The 18,779-nt window shown below is 37.1% G+C and overlaps 1 protein-coding gene across 1 annotated transcript; it reads left to right on the top strand.

The window, feature by feature from the left end:
- The first annotated feature begins 14,008 nt into the window (after positions 1-14,008).
- LOC149572826 (BSD domain-containing protein) lies at positions 14,009-16,213 on the top strand. Its single transcript, XM_089813900.1, has one exon. It carries the CDS (start codon positions 14,260-14,262, stop codon positions 15,736-15,738), a length of 1,479 nt encoding a protein of 492 aa, XP_089670026.1. The 5' UTR covers positions 14,009-14,259; the 3' UTR covers positions 15,739-16,213.
- Positions 16,214-18,779: the final 2,566 nt, after the last annotated feature.

Raw genomic sequence — 18,779 nt, 5'->3', positions numbered from 1 at the left:
TACAGAGAATTGAACAAGGCCACCAAAAAGGATCACTTTCCTTTACCATTTATAGACCAAGTTCTAGACACTCTAGCTGGAAAGAAGTATTTCTCTTTTCTAGATGGGTATAGTGGTTATAATCAAATCAATATTGTTCCTAAAGATCAAGAAAAAATCACATTTATATGCCCATGGGGTACTTTTGCATACTTTGTTTTACCATTTGGTCTATGTAATGCCCTTGCAGCATTCCAAGGAGTTGTTATTAGCATCTTTGTTGATATATCACATGATTGTATGGAAATATATATGGATGATTTCACAACATTTGGAGTCACCTTTGAGGAAGCAATGATGAATCTTGAAAAGGTTTTGGTAAGGTGTCAAGAACATAATTTGGCACTTAATAGTGAAAGATGTTTCATGCTCTTGTAGGAAGGTGTCGTACTTGGTCATTTCATATCAGTTGCAGGAATACAAGTGGATCCAACTAAGATAGAGGTAATTCAAACATCGCCCATACCTACAAAATTGAAAGATGTAAGATCTTTTCTAGGTCATGCTTGATAATATAGACATTTTATAGAGATTTCAACAAAATAGTTATTCCTTTGTATAAATTACTCACAAAGGAAGCTAAATTTAGTTGGACATTTGAATGTAATGAAGCCTTCCTGCAGCTTAAGAAACTTCTCACTACAACCCCAGTTTTACAAGACCTTGATTGGAATATATATATATATATATATATATATATATATATAGACACACACACACACACACACACACACACACACACACACACACACACACACATGCTTCTAACTATGCCAAAGGTGTAGTTCTAGCACAACAATCTCAAAATCTTGAAAATGCAATATATTATATTAGCGAGAGCCTTCATAAACCAAAATTAAACTACACAGTGATTGAAAAAGAACTGCTAGAAGTAGTTTATGCCTTGAACAAATTTTGGCATTACATAACTGGCTATCCCATATTTGTTCATACTGATCATGCAACAATTAAATATCTCATGAATAAACCTACTATAACAGGCAAGTTAGCAAGATGGTTACTGTTGTTGCAATAATTTGATATAACTATCATTGATAAGCCTGGAAGAGCCAATGCTATAGCTCATTATTTATCAAGAATCCATCATGATGATACTGACACTACTCTAGTAGATGATGCATTTCCAGATGAGCATTTATTTCATATTACTGTTCAAACTCCATGGTATGTAGACATTGCTAATTACCTTGCAGCTAATAAAATACTAGAACATTTTTCTTACAAGGAAAAGAAGTTGCTTGTAGAAAAAAGTTTTCATTTCTCTTGGATAGACAATCTCTTGTTTTACATTGGACTTGATCAAGTTATGAGAAGATGTGTGAGAGAGAATGAGACATATGACATTCTACATGTATGTCATAATGAACCATGTGGAGGACACTTTGTAGCAAAAAGAATAGCCTTGAAAATCTTGACAACTGGTTATTATTGGCCTACACTTCACAAAGATGCAGCCAACTATACATGAAAGTGTGATATGTGTCAAAGGATGGGCTGACCAACAAGAACAGATGAAATTCCTCTTAACCCACAGATGGCGTTAACACCATTTGACAAATGGGGCATGGACTTCATTGGTCCAATTGATCCTCCATCCAATGGGAAATCCTATATCCTTGTGTGCACTGATTACCTAACAAAATGGGTTGAAGTCAAAGCCATGAAGCATGCTCATGATGAAAAAGTTGTAGAATTTATGTATGAAGAAATTTTTACTCACTATGGTGTACCCAAAGAGTTAGTCATGAACCAAGGTGCACAATTTACCTCTAATATGATCTCATAACTGATGAAACAATATAACATCAGTCACCAGAAATCAAGTCCTTATCACCCTCATGCTAATGGGCCAGTAGAGGTCACCAATCGTGAGCTAGAGAACATCCTAACAAAAACAATTCATTTACACCCTAGGGATTGGACCAACATATTATAAGAAGCTATTTGGGCCTACATAACAACCTGGAAGACTACTACAAGATTCACACCATTTGAGCTCCTATATGGGAAAGTAGCAATGTTCCCCATTGAATTTGAACATAAAACTATTAGAATTCTTTAGAATAACTAAGAGGGGGGGTGAATTAGTTATTCAAGGTCCAATAATATCCAATACAACTTTTTCTTCTAATCTGTAATGGCACATAACTGAAATTATCATGCATGCAATTAAACATTAAACAACCATGAAAGGAAAACATGCATCACATCGTACCACTAAGGATTTTGGTGACCTAGAAACCTTCCAGGAATAAGAAGGTAAAAATGGGGTGGGGATGACACCCACAAAATAACTGCGCAATTGATTTCAACCACTTCTAATGGTTTGCTCTATTAAAGGCCTGCCCTGTTAAAGGCTTTACACACTGTAAGATGTGACCCTGTTAAAGGATTTCTACACCCTATTAGGAGTGTGCCCTATTAGAGGACTTAAGAACAGTCAACTTAGAATGTCACCCTATTAAGGGATTTACATAGAGCTGTTAGGCCCACCCAAGTCCATGGGATTTTCAGTCACCTTCTCAAAAGAATATTCTATTCCTCTCTAAGGATCTCCTATCCTCCTCTTGAGGATCTCCTATCCTTCTCCTAAGGATCTCTTATCCTTCTCCTGAGGATCTCTTATCCTTCTCCTGGGGATCTTCTATCCTTTTCTTGAGGCTTATCCACCTAGCTGTTAAGCTAACCTAGCAATGTAGGATTTCAATATCTAATACAATGGTAAGAGAGTATTAGAAGGGTTTTGACTTGACAAAGATTGCAACCCTAACTGTGAAAATTTTAGGTCACTCTTCAGTTCTTTTTTTTGCTTAGCTTTTCTTCCTTGTAGTGCAGACAGCTTGTTCACCCTTCAAGATCTGTCTCCTTGAGTTCTTTCACTCGTTATGCCAATGCACTCTATGGTCACTTGATCAACTCAGAGCCTTGATGCTTTGTTCTTACTCCTCTTGGCTTCTTCGCACGACCACACTTATGACCAACTCCCTCTCATACATGCACACTTGATCTCTGACCTATAACTCCTTATAAAGAAGTTATGTTCTTCATTTCGTACTCAAATCTTAATTTGATCTTGAGAAAACGATATTGTTTTCCCTCCAAATTGTTTCTTCTAGAAACTTCATGATAAGTCCACTAGCATTCGCCTTGAATTGGTTTGCATGGTTTACATAAAATTCTATGACATCTACTCATCATCCTTATCATCCAACTAATTCACAAAATTCGATGTAACAACCTTATTGCTACTGATTTGGTGAATCTTTGACTTAACAAATAATGCATCAACTTAGCATCATTGGTTTACTAATGCTTGGCTCCTTTTGTGTTACTCAACTTCTATTGTTATTTTATTGATGCTCGTCACCTGAAGTCTTTTCTTGAGTTACTTGGCACTTGAACAATTACTCGGCACATGAAGGATTATGTGTTACTCGACACCTGAAGGATTCTGTGTTACTCGAAACCTGAAGGATTAATCGGCACACACTGAAGTTGAACTTGCTCTGCTTCAACTAAGAATTTTCTCGGCACTGACTAGCTAGCTCGGCTCTCTCAAATGAACTTAGTTGGGCTTTACAAATGACTTACTTAATCCTTACATCTTTGATGTGTCTCAGTGTGTCCATCCTCTGTATCTTAGAGTATGTCATCAATACACTATTTCATCAATAGCTTAGCTGATCCTTATACTTCATTACAACATCATAACTTCAACCTTTCTCTAGGTGCTCTAGTTACATCTTATTGATTGCCACCTCCTTGACAATCAACCAATTGATAATATTTGGATCACTTAAGCAATTGTCATTCCTGCAAGTAGCAAGTTTGACATCAATGACAAAACAATGATTGAAAACATTCTTTACCAGTTCCATTATTCTTCATTCATGATCTTTTCAATCATTTCCAACAAAAACTTTGAGAACTGCACTAGAGTTAGACATTGAACTTCCTGTAGCACAAAGAGAACATCTTCTGCATGTTAACTCTTTGGATGAAATGCACAAAGCTGCTTTGGAATGTACTGAAATTATACATAAACAAAGAAAACAATGGCATGACTCTCACATCATTAATAAACAATTTCAAGTTGGTGATTGAGCACTACTATATGATTCTAGATTTAAAGATATGTCAGGCAAGCTGCAGACAAGATGGCTAGGTCTGTATGAAATTAATCACGTCTTTGACAATGGAGCTATCCAATTAACTACCATTAATCCAATGCCTTTTAAATTATTAGTAAATGGTCAAAGACTCAAGTTATATAAATGACCCTAAACAAAAGAGGAATTCCTGCAGTAGTTCCAGTGGCCAAATTCAAATACAAACCAGGTAACTCTTCCTGTAGCTGAAGGTGTTAACCTTCCACCTGTTGCTCTTCAACACTAATTTCTTTGTGCATGCTCATATAATGTAATAAAAAATTTATGCCCACATAAAGTTCCAAATTTCTCCACTCACTTTCTCATTTCATCTCATTTCTTTACCTTCCACCCACCCACTTTCCACGTCATCATTTTCTAATTCTTTCAATAAACACCGCAAGTTTGCTGATGGATGCTGTCACTACTCATGTAACTTCTGCCACCTTTTGGTATGTATGACGATCAATTAACAGGTATAAGATTTTCAAATTATTATTCATTTATAGAATGCATATTTCATTGATTATATTTAATACTGCATTCTTTATATTCTGGCGGCGTTATGCCAGTTCCATACCCCGTACTAAGTCTGACAAGTGTGGACACTTGGCCATATTTCATAGGGGGGCAGGGAAGGTTACTAAAATTCAATGACATTCCTATTTATTCATAAAGATTTTTCCAATTCTTCATATTTCCTTAAGTACACAAGTGTTTAGGTGTCGTACCACTTATTTTTGAATGATTTTATTGTCAGGCTGTGATGTGACTTGTATTTAAATTTTAAGTGATCTAAATCTCATTTTCGGATGATTTTCACACACATCCATGATTTACTCTCATTAAAGCCATATCATTGCTCATAACGAATTGTTATGATATTAATTCCCTGTCAAATGAAATGTGAAAATGGGTCTGTAAAACAACAAAAGAAGCCTGAATTTGTAAGGGGGAAATAGTGCAAGTAGTGTAGATAGTGAAAGTGTTAAGCATAAATGGGTGGACAATTGCAATAGCGAGAACTAGTGGAGCATACCGTTTTCCTCTCAGATGTAGTGGTAGTGAGGAGATTTAATGCATGTGGTTAGTTAGGGTATTTCTTAAGTTTGACTGCATTTGATGAAGACACAACCACATAATTCACAAGGATGTTTGATGAAGGAGAAGCTTTTGTATGGGGCTTAATGGTGGTTGCTACAAAAGAGTGTATAGCATAAGTAACTAGGTTACCAAAAATAGGAGAACATTATCCCAATACTCATGATGCAAGATCAGCTAGGGCTCAGTTTGTCATACCAACCGATCCTCAAATGGATATTACCAAGCAAGGTTGCAAAAGAACATCTCTTTTGCCGCCATACAACGAGCTGGCCATGCACATTATCAGGTACCTCACATGCGAAGGAGCATTTTCATATTTACATGCACATCATTTTAAATTGCTCAGTTGTATAAGGCATAATGATCTAGTAAATGTTTCCAATTTCTTGTACAATATGTTGTGTATTAGTGTGGAAGAAACCCAGAAGGGAAAGGACAATTCTGTCACCCATCATACCCTAATTAAATTACTCATAGAAAGATCACTTAGGGATGTTTCTTCCATGTCATGGGTAGAATTTGTCCAAGCTAAAACCTTACAACCCTAGGCAACCCTTCATGAATAGCCCAATGAAGAGAATGTAGTTCACACTAATGAACCTATTGCGCAAAGCACTCAAGAGGTTGAAACCAAAAATGTGCAAGGCAATGTACAAGAAAATGTGCAAGAGACTGTGCCTTTACCTGTTCAAGAAATCTAGAAGCCTACCTCTAGCCGAGCAAAGAGAAAACAAAAATTGCAAGAAGAAATCTCTATTTCGGTAAAAGAAGAGCCAAACCCTACAGTCGTGAGGCAAAAGAGAACTAAGAAAGGTCTTGCAGCAATTACTCTTGCAGTAGAGACACCAAAAGAAAGAGGTAGGCAAAAGGTTGTGATACTAATAGAAACCCCTATAAGAAGAAGTCCCAGAATGAGAGGAAAAATTTCTAAAGAATCCCCCTCATCCAAGCCATCTACTAAAGAATCCCCCATACAAATTGTCCTGATCACTCTCCTCCTCACCCTGAAACTACAAACATTCCTAAAAACCGTAATGAGGAATGTAGGGTTGAAGTCAATGAAAATCCAAATGATACCCTAGTAGGCCAACTAGATACTTCAAGCTGTAGAGATGAAACAATTCCTAAGCAAGTTTATCCAAACATTGCCCTAGTTCCCTATAAATCAACATGGCTTATTGATTTTGTAGAGCATTTATGGAGGGAACAAAGAAAGAGGAAAATAAACCATGAAGAAGACAACGGTTCCATTACCCTACAGAAACTCCTTTTCCAGTTGTTTGGACAACATATGTTTGCTGAGGCCTTATGAAAAGAGGAGAGAAAAAGAATGAAGAAAGACATAGTGTCTCTAAGTGTAGAAATTACAGATTTGAAAGAGCAATTGGCAAATAAAAATCAAATGATGGATCATGCCCTCAAATTGGCTGATCAAGCACTTGCCTATAGACCGCCGCCATGGATTTATGCTCTCTATTTAAAAGAACAATTTCTCTTATTCAAACTTATGCTAACCCTTAAGAATGTAAATGCAAAATTTAAATCAATCCAGAAATTTTATGGTTTATATTAGACTCTACCATCCCGGCAGCAAAATTTGCTCTGTGAATTATATGTGCATAATTTTGTTATCCCTTCAGAAACCCAATGGAACCCTTTACTCTATAGAGGGGATATACATCTAAGGGCTTTGATGTCCTGGATGTCTAATGAAGCAAACTATGATAGGTAACTGAATAATTATAAAGATGAGGAAAGAACAGAGCCCTTGCCATTAAGAGCTAAGAGTAGCAAACTAGAAGAAGTTCTTAGGAACTAGTTCAAATTAACTTATGGGGATAAGAATAAGGGAGTAAGGGATAAAATCTTTGCTGCCAGAACCAAGGCTTATGGTGATTATGAGAACTTACCCTACTTTACTTTCTAGAGAGCTATGGTTGGTGCTAGAAGTAGATGGGCAAGATTACCTAAGTCACTTAAAAAGTCAGAGCCACATAATCCCATCAACTTAGAGGCTTCCCTTCACCGAGCTCCAAAGTATCTAGAGTTAGGGAAATAGGCTAGACTAGAACTATGGTGCCCACTCACTATGCAACCTCCAATGCTCATGTGGCCTTTATATGACATTAATGCTGACAGACTTGACAAGCTCCAGGAGGACAACAAAAGGGAGGTTTGGGAAAGAACATGAGGATTCTATTATACCTTCAAGAGCAGTAAGAAAGGAAGGATAGAAGTGGGGGAATTAAGGTCATTGACTAGGAAATGCCATTCTTGAGGACAAGCATCAGTTTACCAGGGGGTAGATGATGAGGCTAATTATTGCCTCTATTGCATGATAGTTTTAAACACTTTGTTAATACTCTATTTCATTTTCATTAGGACATTTGTGAACTTATGTTTACCTAAACCAATGATTAACCTATGGGTAGATAATATGTCATCTTTTGCCAATATTATATATATGGTGCAGTATTTTATATAATTATCAGAATGTGTGTTCGTATATTTGAATTTAATTTGATAATGCTTATTTGCAATTATCTTTGCGTTATAACTATCTTGTTAGCAATGAAGTTGAAGATGATTGGAAGACTTCAAAGATGAATGTTGAAGACAACCAATAGCATTCAAGGAGAAAAGAATGTTGAGGTTTAGCCACAGTGGAGAAAAATCATAACGGTACCAAAGGACACGACTGCGAGTATGGAGGAGCTATGAAGACCTACTGCATTCTCTGCATTTATTATTATGTCAAGCAATTGTTTAGACTTTATTATTCCTGCCTTGAGCCATTATCTTTTCTTCTCGCTTTGAGTTGTTATTTTCCTTCTTTCTCTCCTGCGGATTTATAGCTAGGTTGTTTACTTTCTATTTTGGAATAAGCATTGATCTTCTATATATAGGGATCGGACCAAGTGTGTTAGTTTAGTTAGAAGGAGAAAGTTTATGAAAACAAACTGTTAACTTTTGCAGTGAGTTGTTTTTACAATTCTATGTATTGTTCCCATGTAATGAATTTCTGAAACGTAATGAAATAGTTTTTGGCTTCTATCTTGTGTTAGTAGATTAGTAGAAGCCAACCAAGGGGGCCCACTTGGGAGGTGGACTAGATTAGAATAGCATAGATTTATTTCCAAGCATTTTTAGTATTGCAAGTAGAAGTTGTAAGTTCCTTCCTGTAGCATCATACTTTGTGAATGTTCCTGCAGAATCTGTGAGAACAGTTATAATAGATGAACTGAGTTGGAATATATGTTAGCATTTTATTGCATTTCTAGTATTCATTTCAGTAAAGAGTTGAACATGTTAGTTTCCTACAACAATAGTGTAGGTTCTTTTCCTTGCATTTTACTTTCCTGCAACATAAGCATAATGACTCATTAAGAGACCTAGTGCACATACTATGCCAACCATTTCAAGTATATGTCCCTCGGTTGACAAGATTAAATGCACCTCATAGTGGGAAAAATAGTCCTTAGATCAAATACATTATTCCTAAGCATGGCCTAAAGCATGATTATTATACACCTATTGTGAGGCAGACCAAATTGTAAGAAAGGAAAGTTGACATATATATGATACAATCAAGAATTATATCTCTTAACAAGCCTAATTCTTGCTTTTACTGCCGCAAGGAAGGACATCTCATCAGGGAATGCCCTCATCGTAAACCTCAACCCCCTCCTACTACTACTATGGAACTCATTTCTACCAATCCCCTTTATGGTTTAACCCCTGAGATTATTCCCTTGTCATCCTCCCAAGATCTGCCCTCCCAAGTTGAGGCCCCACACACCCATTCCTCTTCACACACTCAACAAACTCCTCCCTCACCAACCTCCACTAATGCATCCTTTAAACATGTTGTTCTTTCTGAAGAAAGACTTCCTAAGAAAAGGAAAGATGTGGTCCCTGCTATTGTTGATCCACAACCCTCTTCACCATCAAGATCTCAACCTTCTCGTCCGACAAGCCCTTCCTCTCATGCATGTTGCCCTCCTATGGGATCCCCTCCTTTGAGTCCTATAAAACCACAATCTCAGTCAACCTCTAGGGAGAGGACTCCTATGGTTGGATCCTCGAAAAATAATGTTTTATTATCTGAAAATTGGTTTAATACTCTCCTCATGGATGAGGAGATCTTTGATTCCCAATGAACTGCCGAATTTAATCTTAGAACGTTAGGGGTCTAACCATCCCATCACGATAATACCAAGTTAAACAATCAATTTTTGAATAACCATTCAGATGTCATCATGCTTCAAGAAGTAAAAGATAGTCAAATGTGTCTCAATGCAACTCTTGCTTGCATATGGAAAGAGGCCATCTTCTTCCATACTAAGCATGTTGATGGCTCTAGGGAGCAGTGTTGGGTCTGGCCCCTTAGTTAGCTAAGTCCCCTATTGCCTCTAGTTTTGATCCTAATAACAATTGTGTTTGGGCCACTGCTCTCATTCAAATAGAGCTTATTGGTTTCTGCTCTATTTATGCCCCCAACTCCCCTTCCAAAAGAATCACTTTATGGGATTGGATGTGTACACCATTGCCTATAGTTGAATGGGTTCTTGGAGGAGATTTTGACATGATAGACACCAAATAGATCGAAGTTGGGACTGCCAAACCCATTTATCACATGTTGAGTTTGAATATTGGACTTTGGCTCATAATTCCTTAGGAGTGCATGACCCAATCATGGGAAAATTGGATTCACATAGGCCCCACTAATTCACTTGGAACAATTGTTGTGAAGGTTTTTTGCGAAAGATGTGTCACTTGGATAGATTCTATATCTCACCAAATATTTGTGGAATCCCTATTGACTCTGGGCATTTTGTTAATCTTGACTTGATGACAACACTCTCAAATCACCTTCCTATTCTTACCACTCTTTCCCTTAGTAAGGGAACATCTCTCCCTTATGAGCTCCCTTACAAACCCAACATCTCTCATTTGCAAAATCGAGATTGCATTGATGACCTTCTTGCTACCTAGAAAGTTGAACCTAAACCTTAGAATGATAGATGAATAAGCTGGTGGGAATGAACAATCTTACGTTGTATACTCTTCCATTGGGACTATGGTAGAATACTAATTGCTAAGCATTAGAGATTAGAGAAATCTCTTAAAGAGAAACTTAGTAAAGACAAAATTCTAGAGAACAATCCTGGAGACATTCATGCTCAACAATCAGTAGCTCATATTGAAAACCTTCTCTGCAAATTAGCAATTTATAAGGGTAAGGGAGCTCAAACAAGGGCTCATTTACAATGGATGAAAGATGGTGATAAGAGCACTATATTTTTCTTCCAATATCTACAACACAAACACAAGAAGGAACACATATCAATGATTAATTCTACTGATAACGTTCCATAGACCAGCCATGAATCTATCAAGAAACTATTTTATGAACACTACAAACAACTTTTTACAGATGAATCAAGTAATGACTCCTTACTTCATATTATGGAGGAGAGCCTAGCTGGTTGTATTCCTTGTAAAATAGCACAAGATTATAATGCCTTCCTTGATAATTATCTTACTTTCGAAGAAATTGAAGATGCTATGTATAAATTGGCTCTAGAGAAGAGCCCAGGGCCAGATGGTCTGCATGTGGAGTTTTATCGTGCACTTTGGCCTCACATCAAGGAGGACTTCTATAATGTTTACCTTGAGGTCATCGAAACAAGATCCTTGGGACCTTTTATTAGTTAAGGTCTCATTAAGCTTATTCCCAAAGGCAAACTAGAAAATATTGTTAATGGTTAGAGGCCAATTACATTGCTTAATACTATTATAAGATCATTGCAAAAGCTCTATCTAAAATAATTAAACCTATCACACAAGAAATTGTGAGGCTTGAGCAAAATGGCTTTCTTAGGGGTAGATTCATCTTAGACAACTTGGTGCTTGCTTGGGAAGCTACAAAATGAGCTCAACAAACATCTCAAGATATTTTGATTCTAAAACTTGATTTTGACAAAGCATATGATTGTGTAAGATGGCCTTCATTCTTAAGATGCTTCAATGATTGGGATTTGGTTCTATCTTTTGTGCCCATGTTCGTATGCTCTTCATGGATGCAAATGCTAGATTGGCGATTAATGGTACCCTTTCCTCACAATTCCCTCTTCAAAAATCAATATGCCAAGGTTGCCCTCTTGCGCCAGTCCTTTATGTCCTCTCTACTAATGCCCTTGGTAATCTCCTTCAACATGCTCAAGAGACTCACCGTATTCATGGAATCTCCCTTCCTGGAAACTTAACAACCCTCAACTCCCATTTTGTAGATGATAGCATGATTTTTCTACAAAACTCAGCTAAGGATGCCAATAATTTGTTGGATGTCCTTGATTTCTATAGCACGGTTTCAGGTTGAAAAATTGCTACTCACAAAATTGTGGATGGCTCGTCCCAACTCTCATAACCCATGGCTTCCTAATGATTGGACAGAGATAAAACATGGAGTCATTACCAAATATCTTGGTATCCCTTTTGGAATTGGAGTTTCATTGAAAGATATGTGAAGATTGTTCTTATTTAAATTCAAATCCAAACTATTGACTTGGTCAAACCACTTTTTATCCATGATTGGTCATATTCAAGTGGCTAATAAATTTCTCTTAGCTAGCCATGTTTACATCTTTTCATGTTGGTTATTGTTTAAGCTTGTTATAATCAATTGACTCATCTCATTCACAATTTTACTTGGTCCAAAAGGGGTAACCAAAAAGGTATGCCTGCTACGTCATGGTCTCATTGTATCCTTCCAAAGGATAAGGGAGGGTTGGGCATCATAGACCCTCACACTCAAGGGATTTGCTTATAAGTGAAATAGATCAATAGAGCCTTGGATGAGACTGCTCCTTGGAAGAGTCTAGTCAGATATAGAATTCAAACAACCACTGCTAGTAATTCTTGGAGCACAATTCATTGGAACGATAAGCTTCTCCTTGCCCCATTCTTTAAACTTCATGGCTGAGCTACTGTTAATTTTATTTGGAAGGCTTGGCAACTTGTTTCAAGTAAGTTATCTTGGTATGATCGATCCTTCAGCCACGAATCTAATTTTTCCTCCTCTTCAATTTGGTGGAATAAATTAATCCAACACAATGGCATCCCTTTGGCGAGGATATCCAGGTTCAAAGCTAAATGTCTCTTTAGGAAAGGCATTCAGGTATTTAGAGACCTTTTGGACTCCACAAACTTCACTTGAAAATTGTGGCCTCAACTCAAACAATGTTTTAATCTAACCATTACTGACAAGGTGGCTGTAACATAACTCCAAATGCTAGTTCCTCCTAATCTCTTTATCCTTATTTCTTCCAGCAGTCACTCAAGTTTTCTAAAGGACTAGAGGTGGCCTAACGGTAGTAGTATTAGAGCTTTCCCTCTCAAAGTTCTGTATAGGAAGCTTCTACCTAACTTGGCAATTTCTTATCATCTCAACACTATTTGGAAATGTAAATGAAGTTAGTCTCATTAGAACAAGCTCAGTCTTCAAATCGAGAAAACTAAAGCCGATGCTCAATCACAATTTACTACTTGGAAACTTCTCCACGCCAAGCTTCCAATGGGCTCTCATCTTAAATTCCTCATTCAGCTACCACACTGTCCCTTTTGTGGTAAAGACGAATTGTTAATCCACTATTTTTGGCTTTGCTCTCATGTAAGATTGTTGTGGGTTGCCCCTTAAACCTCCATAACTATGTTGTTCAATTTCACTTGGTTGTGGAAATATGCTCTTCTTGGATCCTCCCACATCCATAACATGAGTGCTAACTCCTGTAGGTTGATTATTATTAAAAATATTTGGAAGATTCAATGTCAAGCTGCCTTTTCCCACTCCTTTCTCCCATTGGAAACATAAATGCAAGTTGTATGCTCTAATATTTTAACGTCAACGACTTGGCTTGTCTCCTCTATTTAGGACATCGAAGCTAACTTACATGCTAAAAAATTCCATGCGTTGCTACAAAATAGAATCAAGACAACCTCCTCGTCCATTCTAGACTTAACTTTGCAACATGTGTAGAGATGACTCAATAAGATGGGAGTTCCAGCTCATTGGTTGAGTGGCTAGTGATTTGGAGAGCGCCATATCATACTACATTGTTGGCCGACCCATGTTTATCCAACATTTGCTATAGTGATGGTTAAGTTTGATGTCATGAGCATATTCTAGTGCTTATGTCGTAATGATGTTGTTCTATGCTGTAACAATGTTGTTTTGAGATTCTTAATCCAATTAGAAAAAAAAATAAAAATAAAATATTTTAACTCAACTAAACAAGTATAATTGAATACATCGATAATATATGTTCTTGATTATAGTGTATTTAAACTATTTGTAATTTCAATTTTCAACAATTCACATCAAACAATTTTTTTTTTTTTTTTGGTCTGAATTAGATTTTGTAACAATTTTTTTTAGCATTAATATTTGTAACATTTTGTTTTTGAGCATCAATGTTTGATATCATCCAAGAGAAGGAAACCAGAAGCAATCTAATAACAAAGAAAAAGAAAAGACTGTAATTTGGGGTTCACAATTGAAGATTACTGACAACAAGGAGATAGATAGAAACCTTTAAATTTTATTTTGTTTTAAAAAGTAGATGGATTGTGGGCAATGTGAAGTTTGGGTTTCTCTCGTTTCTTCCAAATGGTTATAATGCCACATGACAACTAGTGACGTTGACCTATGTTATCGTTTTCCGATTGTTCGGGAAAGAGGCATACCTGTTACTCCACCTCCAAATCGAATGACAATCTTCAGGGGTAATTAAGAAGCCACCCAAACGCCTTCCCACCTAGGGTTTCCTGCAAATTCCCTTCTGCATCAAAATCCACAGCAGCAAGAAAAGAATCCTCAAGTTTAAAGAATTTCATCTCTTCAAATTCGACTGTAATTGATCTAGATTTTCTCCCAAAATACTCTAAAATGAATTTTTTCAAGACGGCATTTTTTGAAGCGGAGGATGATTCACCGCCGCAAAATACAGAGAAGGCGGACAGGGAATCTTTGCCGCTGCAAAATGAAGAAAATGCGGACAATGATGCGACGGATGGCTGGGAAAATGAGGAGGATTCGGCTGAAGAGGAGAACAGCGGGGGAATTTGGAACTTTGGAGGGCTGGTGAAGGTTCTTACTTCAAAATCAGAGCAGGTAATCGACGCCTATCGGCGTGATCTGGATGAGTTTCGCACAGGGCTGAAGAAGGAGACGGAGGCGATCCGCGAGGTTGCAAGCCGCGCGGTGAAAGATCTTCCCAATTCTCTGGAAGCCGGCGCGTCAGTGGCGCAAGAGTCGCTGGAGAGCGTTGGCCAGGTCATTGATGAATTCGGCAGCACTGTCTGGCGCGGAACCACCGATATCTTGGCAGAAGGTAAGGATTTAATCTCAAAGCTTGACGAGGAAAAGGAAAATTACAGTAATGATCAGGTCGAGTCGTCTTCTTCCTCTTCTGTTTATAGTAATGTAGGTGTCCAGAAATACAGTAGATTTGAGGCTCAGATTAGAGCCATGCAGCTTGATAGCAACACTTATTGCCGGGAGCCTGAGGATGCTGAGGATTTCGAGGCTTGGAAAGCGGAGTTCAGATTGGATGAGAGGGCAGAGGAGGTAGAGACTTTGTGCAGGGAGAATGTGTTCATGGAGGAGGTCAAGTCCAGGCTCGTGTCAAATATTGTGGATTACGAGACCTTCTGGACGCGGTACTTTTATCGGCTACATAAATTGAAGCAGGCCGAAGAAGCTAGGGCTGATCTTGTGAAGAGAGCTATTATTTCACCGGACGATGAAGATCTGAGCTGGGAAGTAGATGACGAGGAGGAGATTGAGGTGAAAGAGGATATTGGAATGAACAATGTAGAAATTGGCAAGGATTTGGGAACGAAACCAGTGATTAGTGAGGAAGCCGGGGAGAATTCTGCTCAACTATCCCAATCTGATGAAAATTTGGCTGGTAAACAAGAAATTGTAGAGGCGGCGGGAAAAAAGCCAGAAATTGCCGAAAAAACCGTTAAAGAAATGACCGAAGAAACACGGTCTCTTGAAAATGTGATAGAGAAACAGAAGGATGATGAAAATTTGGCACAGGAAGTAAAGACCAAGGAAGGAAATGATGAGAGTCCAAAGGTTGATGATGAAAGTGGTGAACAAACCTTTATGGAAGTAAAAACAGACCCTGCAGAATCTAGCAAAAGTAGTGAGTTTTCACTTGTTTCTAGTAAACCGTCATCCGCTCATGATGAGGACGACCTTGGCTGGGACGAGATTGAAGATCTCAGCTGCGTTGATGAAAAGAAACTGGCTGCGGGAGGAAGCCCCCACAGGGCAGATATCCGCAAAAGAATCAACGCTATTGAGGATGACGAGGATTTAAGCTGGGATGTTGATGACGATGACATCAAGCCTTGACGACTTAATAAAATGATGGTTACAAGTTCAACTTAGTTACCCGAAGGCCTCTGTTTAGATCCTATCCTTATTATTATGTGGCTTATTTCCCAATTGATTGTTTTTATCCAGTTTGCAACAGTGCTTGAAAGTATTTGTAAATATTAAATGTACATTGTCTTCTATTTAAGTGGGATTACTTGGATATTAGGAGTAATAGAATTGTTGCATAAATTCCTAAATCTACTTTTAGTTGATTCTTTGGAAGCGTTGGGAAATGCTTTAGAGAGGTTTGCTTTTTGTGAGAAGTGAATGCAAACCCTGACTTTGATGTATTCTCAACAGCTTTTACAAACTGGTATTCGTAAAAGGTCATATGTAAACACAGATCAGATTTCTTGTATGATCGTTGAAAAGACTCAATCTGAACTTCAGATTATCTTCCTTTTAGCATTCATATTGCAAAGTAATTGAATGCAGCTGGATCTTATCATCCCTTATGGCCTTATGATATATTTTTTTGCAAGACAACAATCGATATTTAATCTGGATTACATCTATTATAGCTATAGCCTGGAAGCAATTTAGAGAATGCATAGGTATATTTTTTATTAGTATTAGACTAGAAAGGAGTACAATGCACAGCTTTTATGTCACAATTGTTGATCATCATCATCGTAGGAAATTAAATGTCCGTAATATATTTTGCAACTTTCTACTTTGACTAAAATTCCTCATTGGATGCAAGTTCAAACTGTTTGGTAATGATTCCTCTTCAAGAACAAATTCATCTCTGAACATGTCACACCTTGTCCAGCCCTTCATGACACTTTTGCTTTTGCTTGTTCTTGCACTTTCTTTCTGCTGCCCTTTCTATTGATTCCACTTCAAAATTCTGATTTCAACTTCACTCCATATTCTCGATGATGCAGTAAGAATTGCATCAATATTATCTAATTCAGATTCAACAAGTCACCTTCTCTTGTGTCAAATAAATTGTTTTCTTATAAACAAGGTCATTGAGGTTCTTCTGTCAATCTTGCGCTTCTATGAGTAGACTCAATCATGTTCCAATTTCACTCCCTCACTTCTATTTTATATAATTTTATAATACATGTATTTAAAAAAAATAATGGTTGACATTGGTGATTTTATGTGCTCCAAACAGATGGGAATGCATCCTGATGTTTCAAGGATTTTTGTGAATTTCCAAATATAGTCATAAAATAGGAATTTTCCTGTGGGTGCCAAAAAATTTGTTTGACATTATCTAATTCAGCTTTAACAGGAATCTGGAATGTCCTTCACTTATGTCAAAAGTATTGTTTTCTTATAAACTGTCACTGAGATACTTATTGGTCAATCTTGCAGTCTCAAACATGTTTCAATTTCACTCCCCAGTTTTGTTTTTATATAGTTTTACAAAACATGGATTTTTTAAACACTGTTTGGCATGGGTGATGTAATTTCTAAACAGGCAGGTAATGCATCCCAGTGTCTTAAGAATGTTTTTGAATTTACAATTACAGTATTAAAACACCAAATCAATAAATAGAACTGTCCCCTAGATGCGAAAAACATTGTTATTAATGGATGCCAAAAAGAGTGTTCAACATTATTTAATTCAGTTGTAACTGAAGTCTCCTTCCCTTGCATAAAAAAATTGTTATCTTATAAGCAAGGTCATTGAGGTTCTTTTGGGTCAATTTGTGCTTCTGCAATTTCATCCCCCTCTTCTATTTTTATATAATTTTCCAAAACATGTATTTTCTAAAGCAATGGTTGACATGGCTGATGTTTTACATTCCAAACAGATGGGAATGCATCCTGACATCTTGAGAATGCTGTGAATTTCCAATTAGAGTCGTATAATAGGAATCATCCCTCATTTAGCATTGGTGCATATACACCTTATTACTGACCCTTCGCTTCTTCTGTCCCCCAACCTTGGCCCACCTCCCTCATGTGGAGAAGCACTATAGCTAACTGCATATGCAGAGATACAAACATTAGTTAACCATACATGCATAAGCATCACACGATTCTAGTATTGTGACAATTGAACTGAGATTGCCATACACAATTTCTTCTTCATTGATTGTCTAAGAGATAGAGTAACCAAGGCTTATGAGTTGGTCAACAAAAACCTTTGATAGTACATGGACCAACAATAATACTTGACCACTGACTTGAATGAGAGTGCTAGTTGTTATTAGATATCAAATCATCCTCACCTCAATAAGAGTGAAAGGGAGTTTTTATTATAATCCATGTTTACCCCTTTTAGAGCATTAAAGAGAAAGCACCTTTCTATTATTCATTCTATGACTTGGATGCATCTGCCTCCCAGCTTTATACATGTGTTGTTGAGTACAAGCCAGCTAACAAGCATTTGCTTGTGTTCATTCATTAACTAGTAGCCACAGAACCTAATATTGATAGTAATGATGATACATTTGAAGATACATATAATGTTGAAGCCTGATCAGTGATAGTTGATTGTAGACATATTTGAGTTATAATATATTTCATATTCATGACATTTGGATTTGAGTTTGACTAATTTATATTGTTTTTAACTTTTATGGTGGTTTTGTTTATTGTTTGATGCTGCTTGTTCTAATGAACTTAATTGCTACTGCAAATTTCTATATATGTTTATGATTTTTAATTGTTTTTATATGGAGGAACCTAAATGAAGTTCCCAAACCCCCAACACCCATTTTTTTTGGGACTGAATCTGTTGATTGAACCCCTGACCAGGATCAGTAACTTGAATCTCAGTCCTGCTACTGAGTATAAAGCTTATTGTTTTTATTATGCAATCGTAAGGCTGGCTAAGCTTCACAGTTAATTAAATTTAAGCTAAACAGGTAAAAGTTAAAACTGACCTTGTTATTTTGTAAACAGGAAGCATGATTCTTTTGGGATTTGTGTTTTATTTTGTAGCTTTGGGAGTAGTGCAAATGTAATACTAAGGGATGGATGATATCTTTGGAGAGGATCTATTTGGATTGTTAAATAAAGAGCTTTGTTTGGTGCTGTTACCCTGATAAAAATGA

This window comes from Cupressus sempervirens, chromosome 2 (assembly GCF_028749045.1).
Source record: "Cupressus sempervirens isolate cs-2001-9-10 chromosome 2, ASM2874904v1, whole genome shotgun sequence".
Lineage (NCBI taxonomy): Eukaryota > Viridiplantae > Streptophyta > Pinopsida > Cupressales > Cupressaceae > Cupressus > Cupressus sempervirens.
This window is presented reverse-complemented; position numbering and strand designations above follow the sequence as displayed.

What these genes read in the sequence shown, in the direction of transcription:
- LOC149572826 (XM_089813900.1), top strand. Translation starts at nt 14,260, where the DNA reads ATGAATTTTTTCAAGACGGCATTTTTTGAAGCGGAGGATGATTCACCG.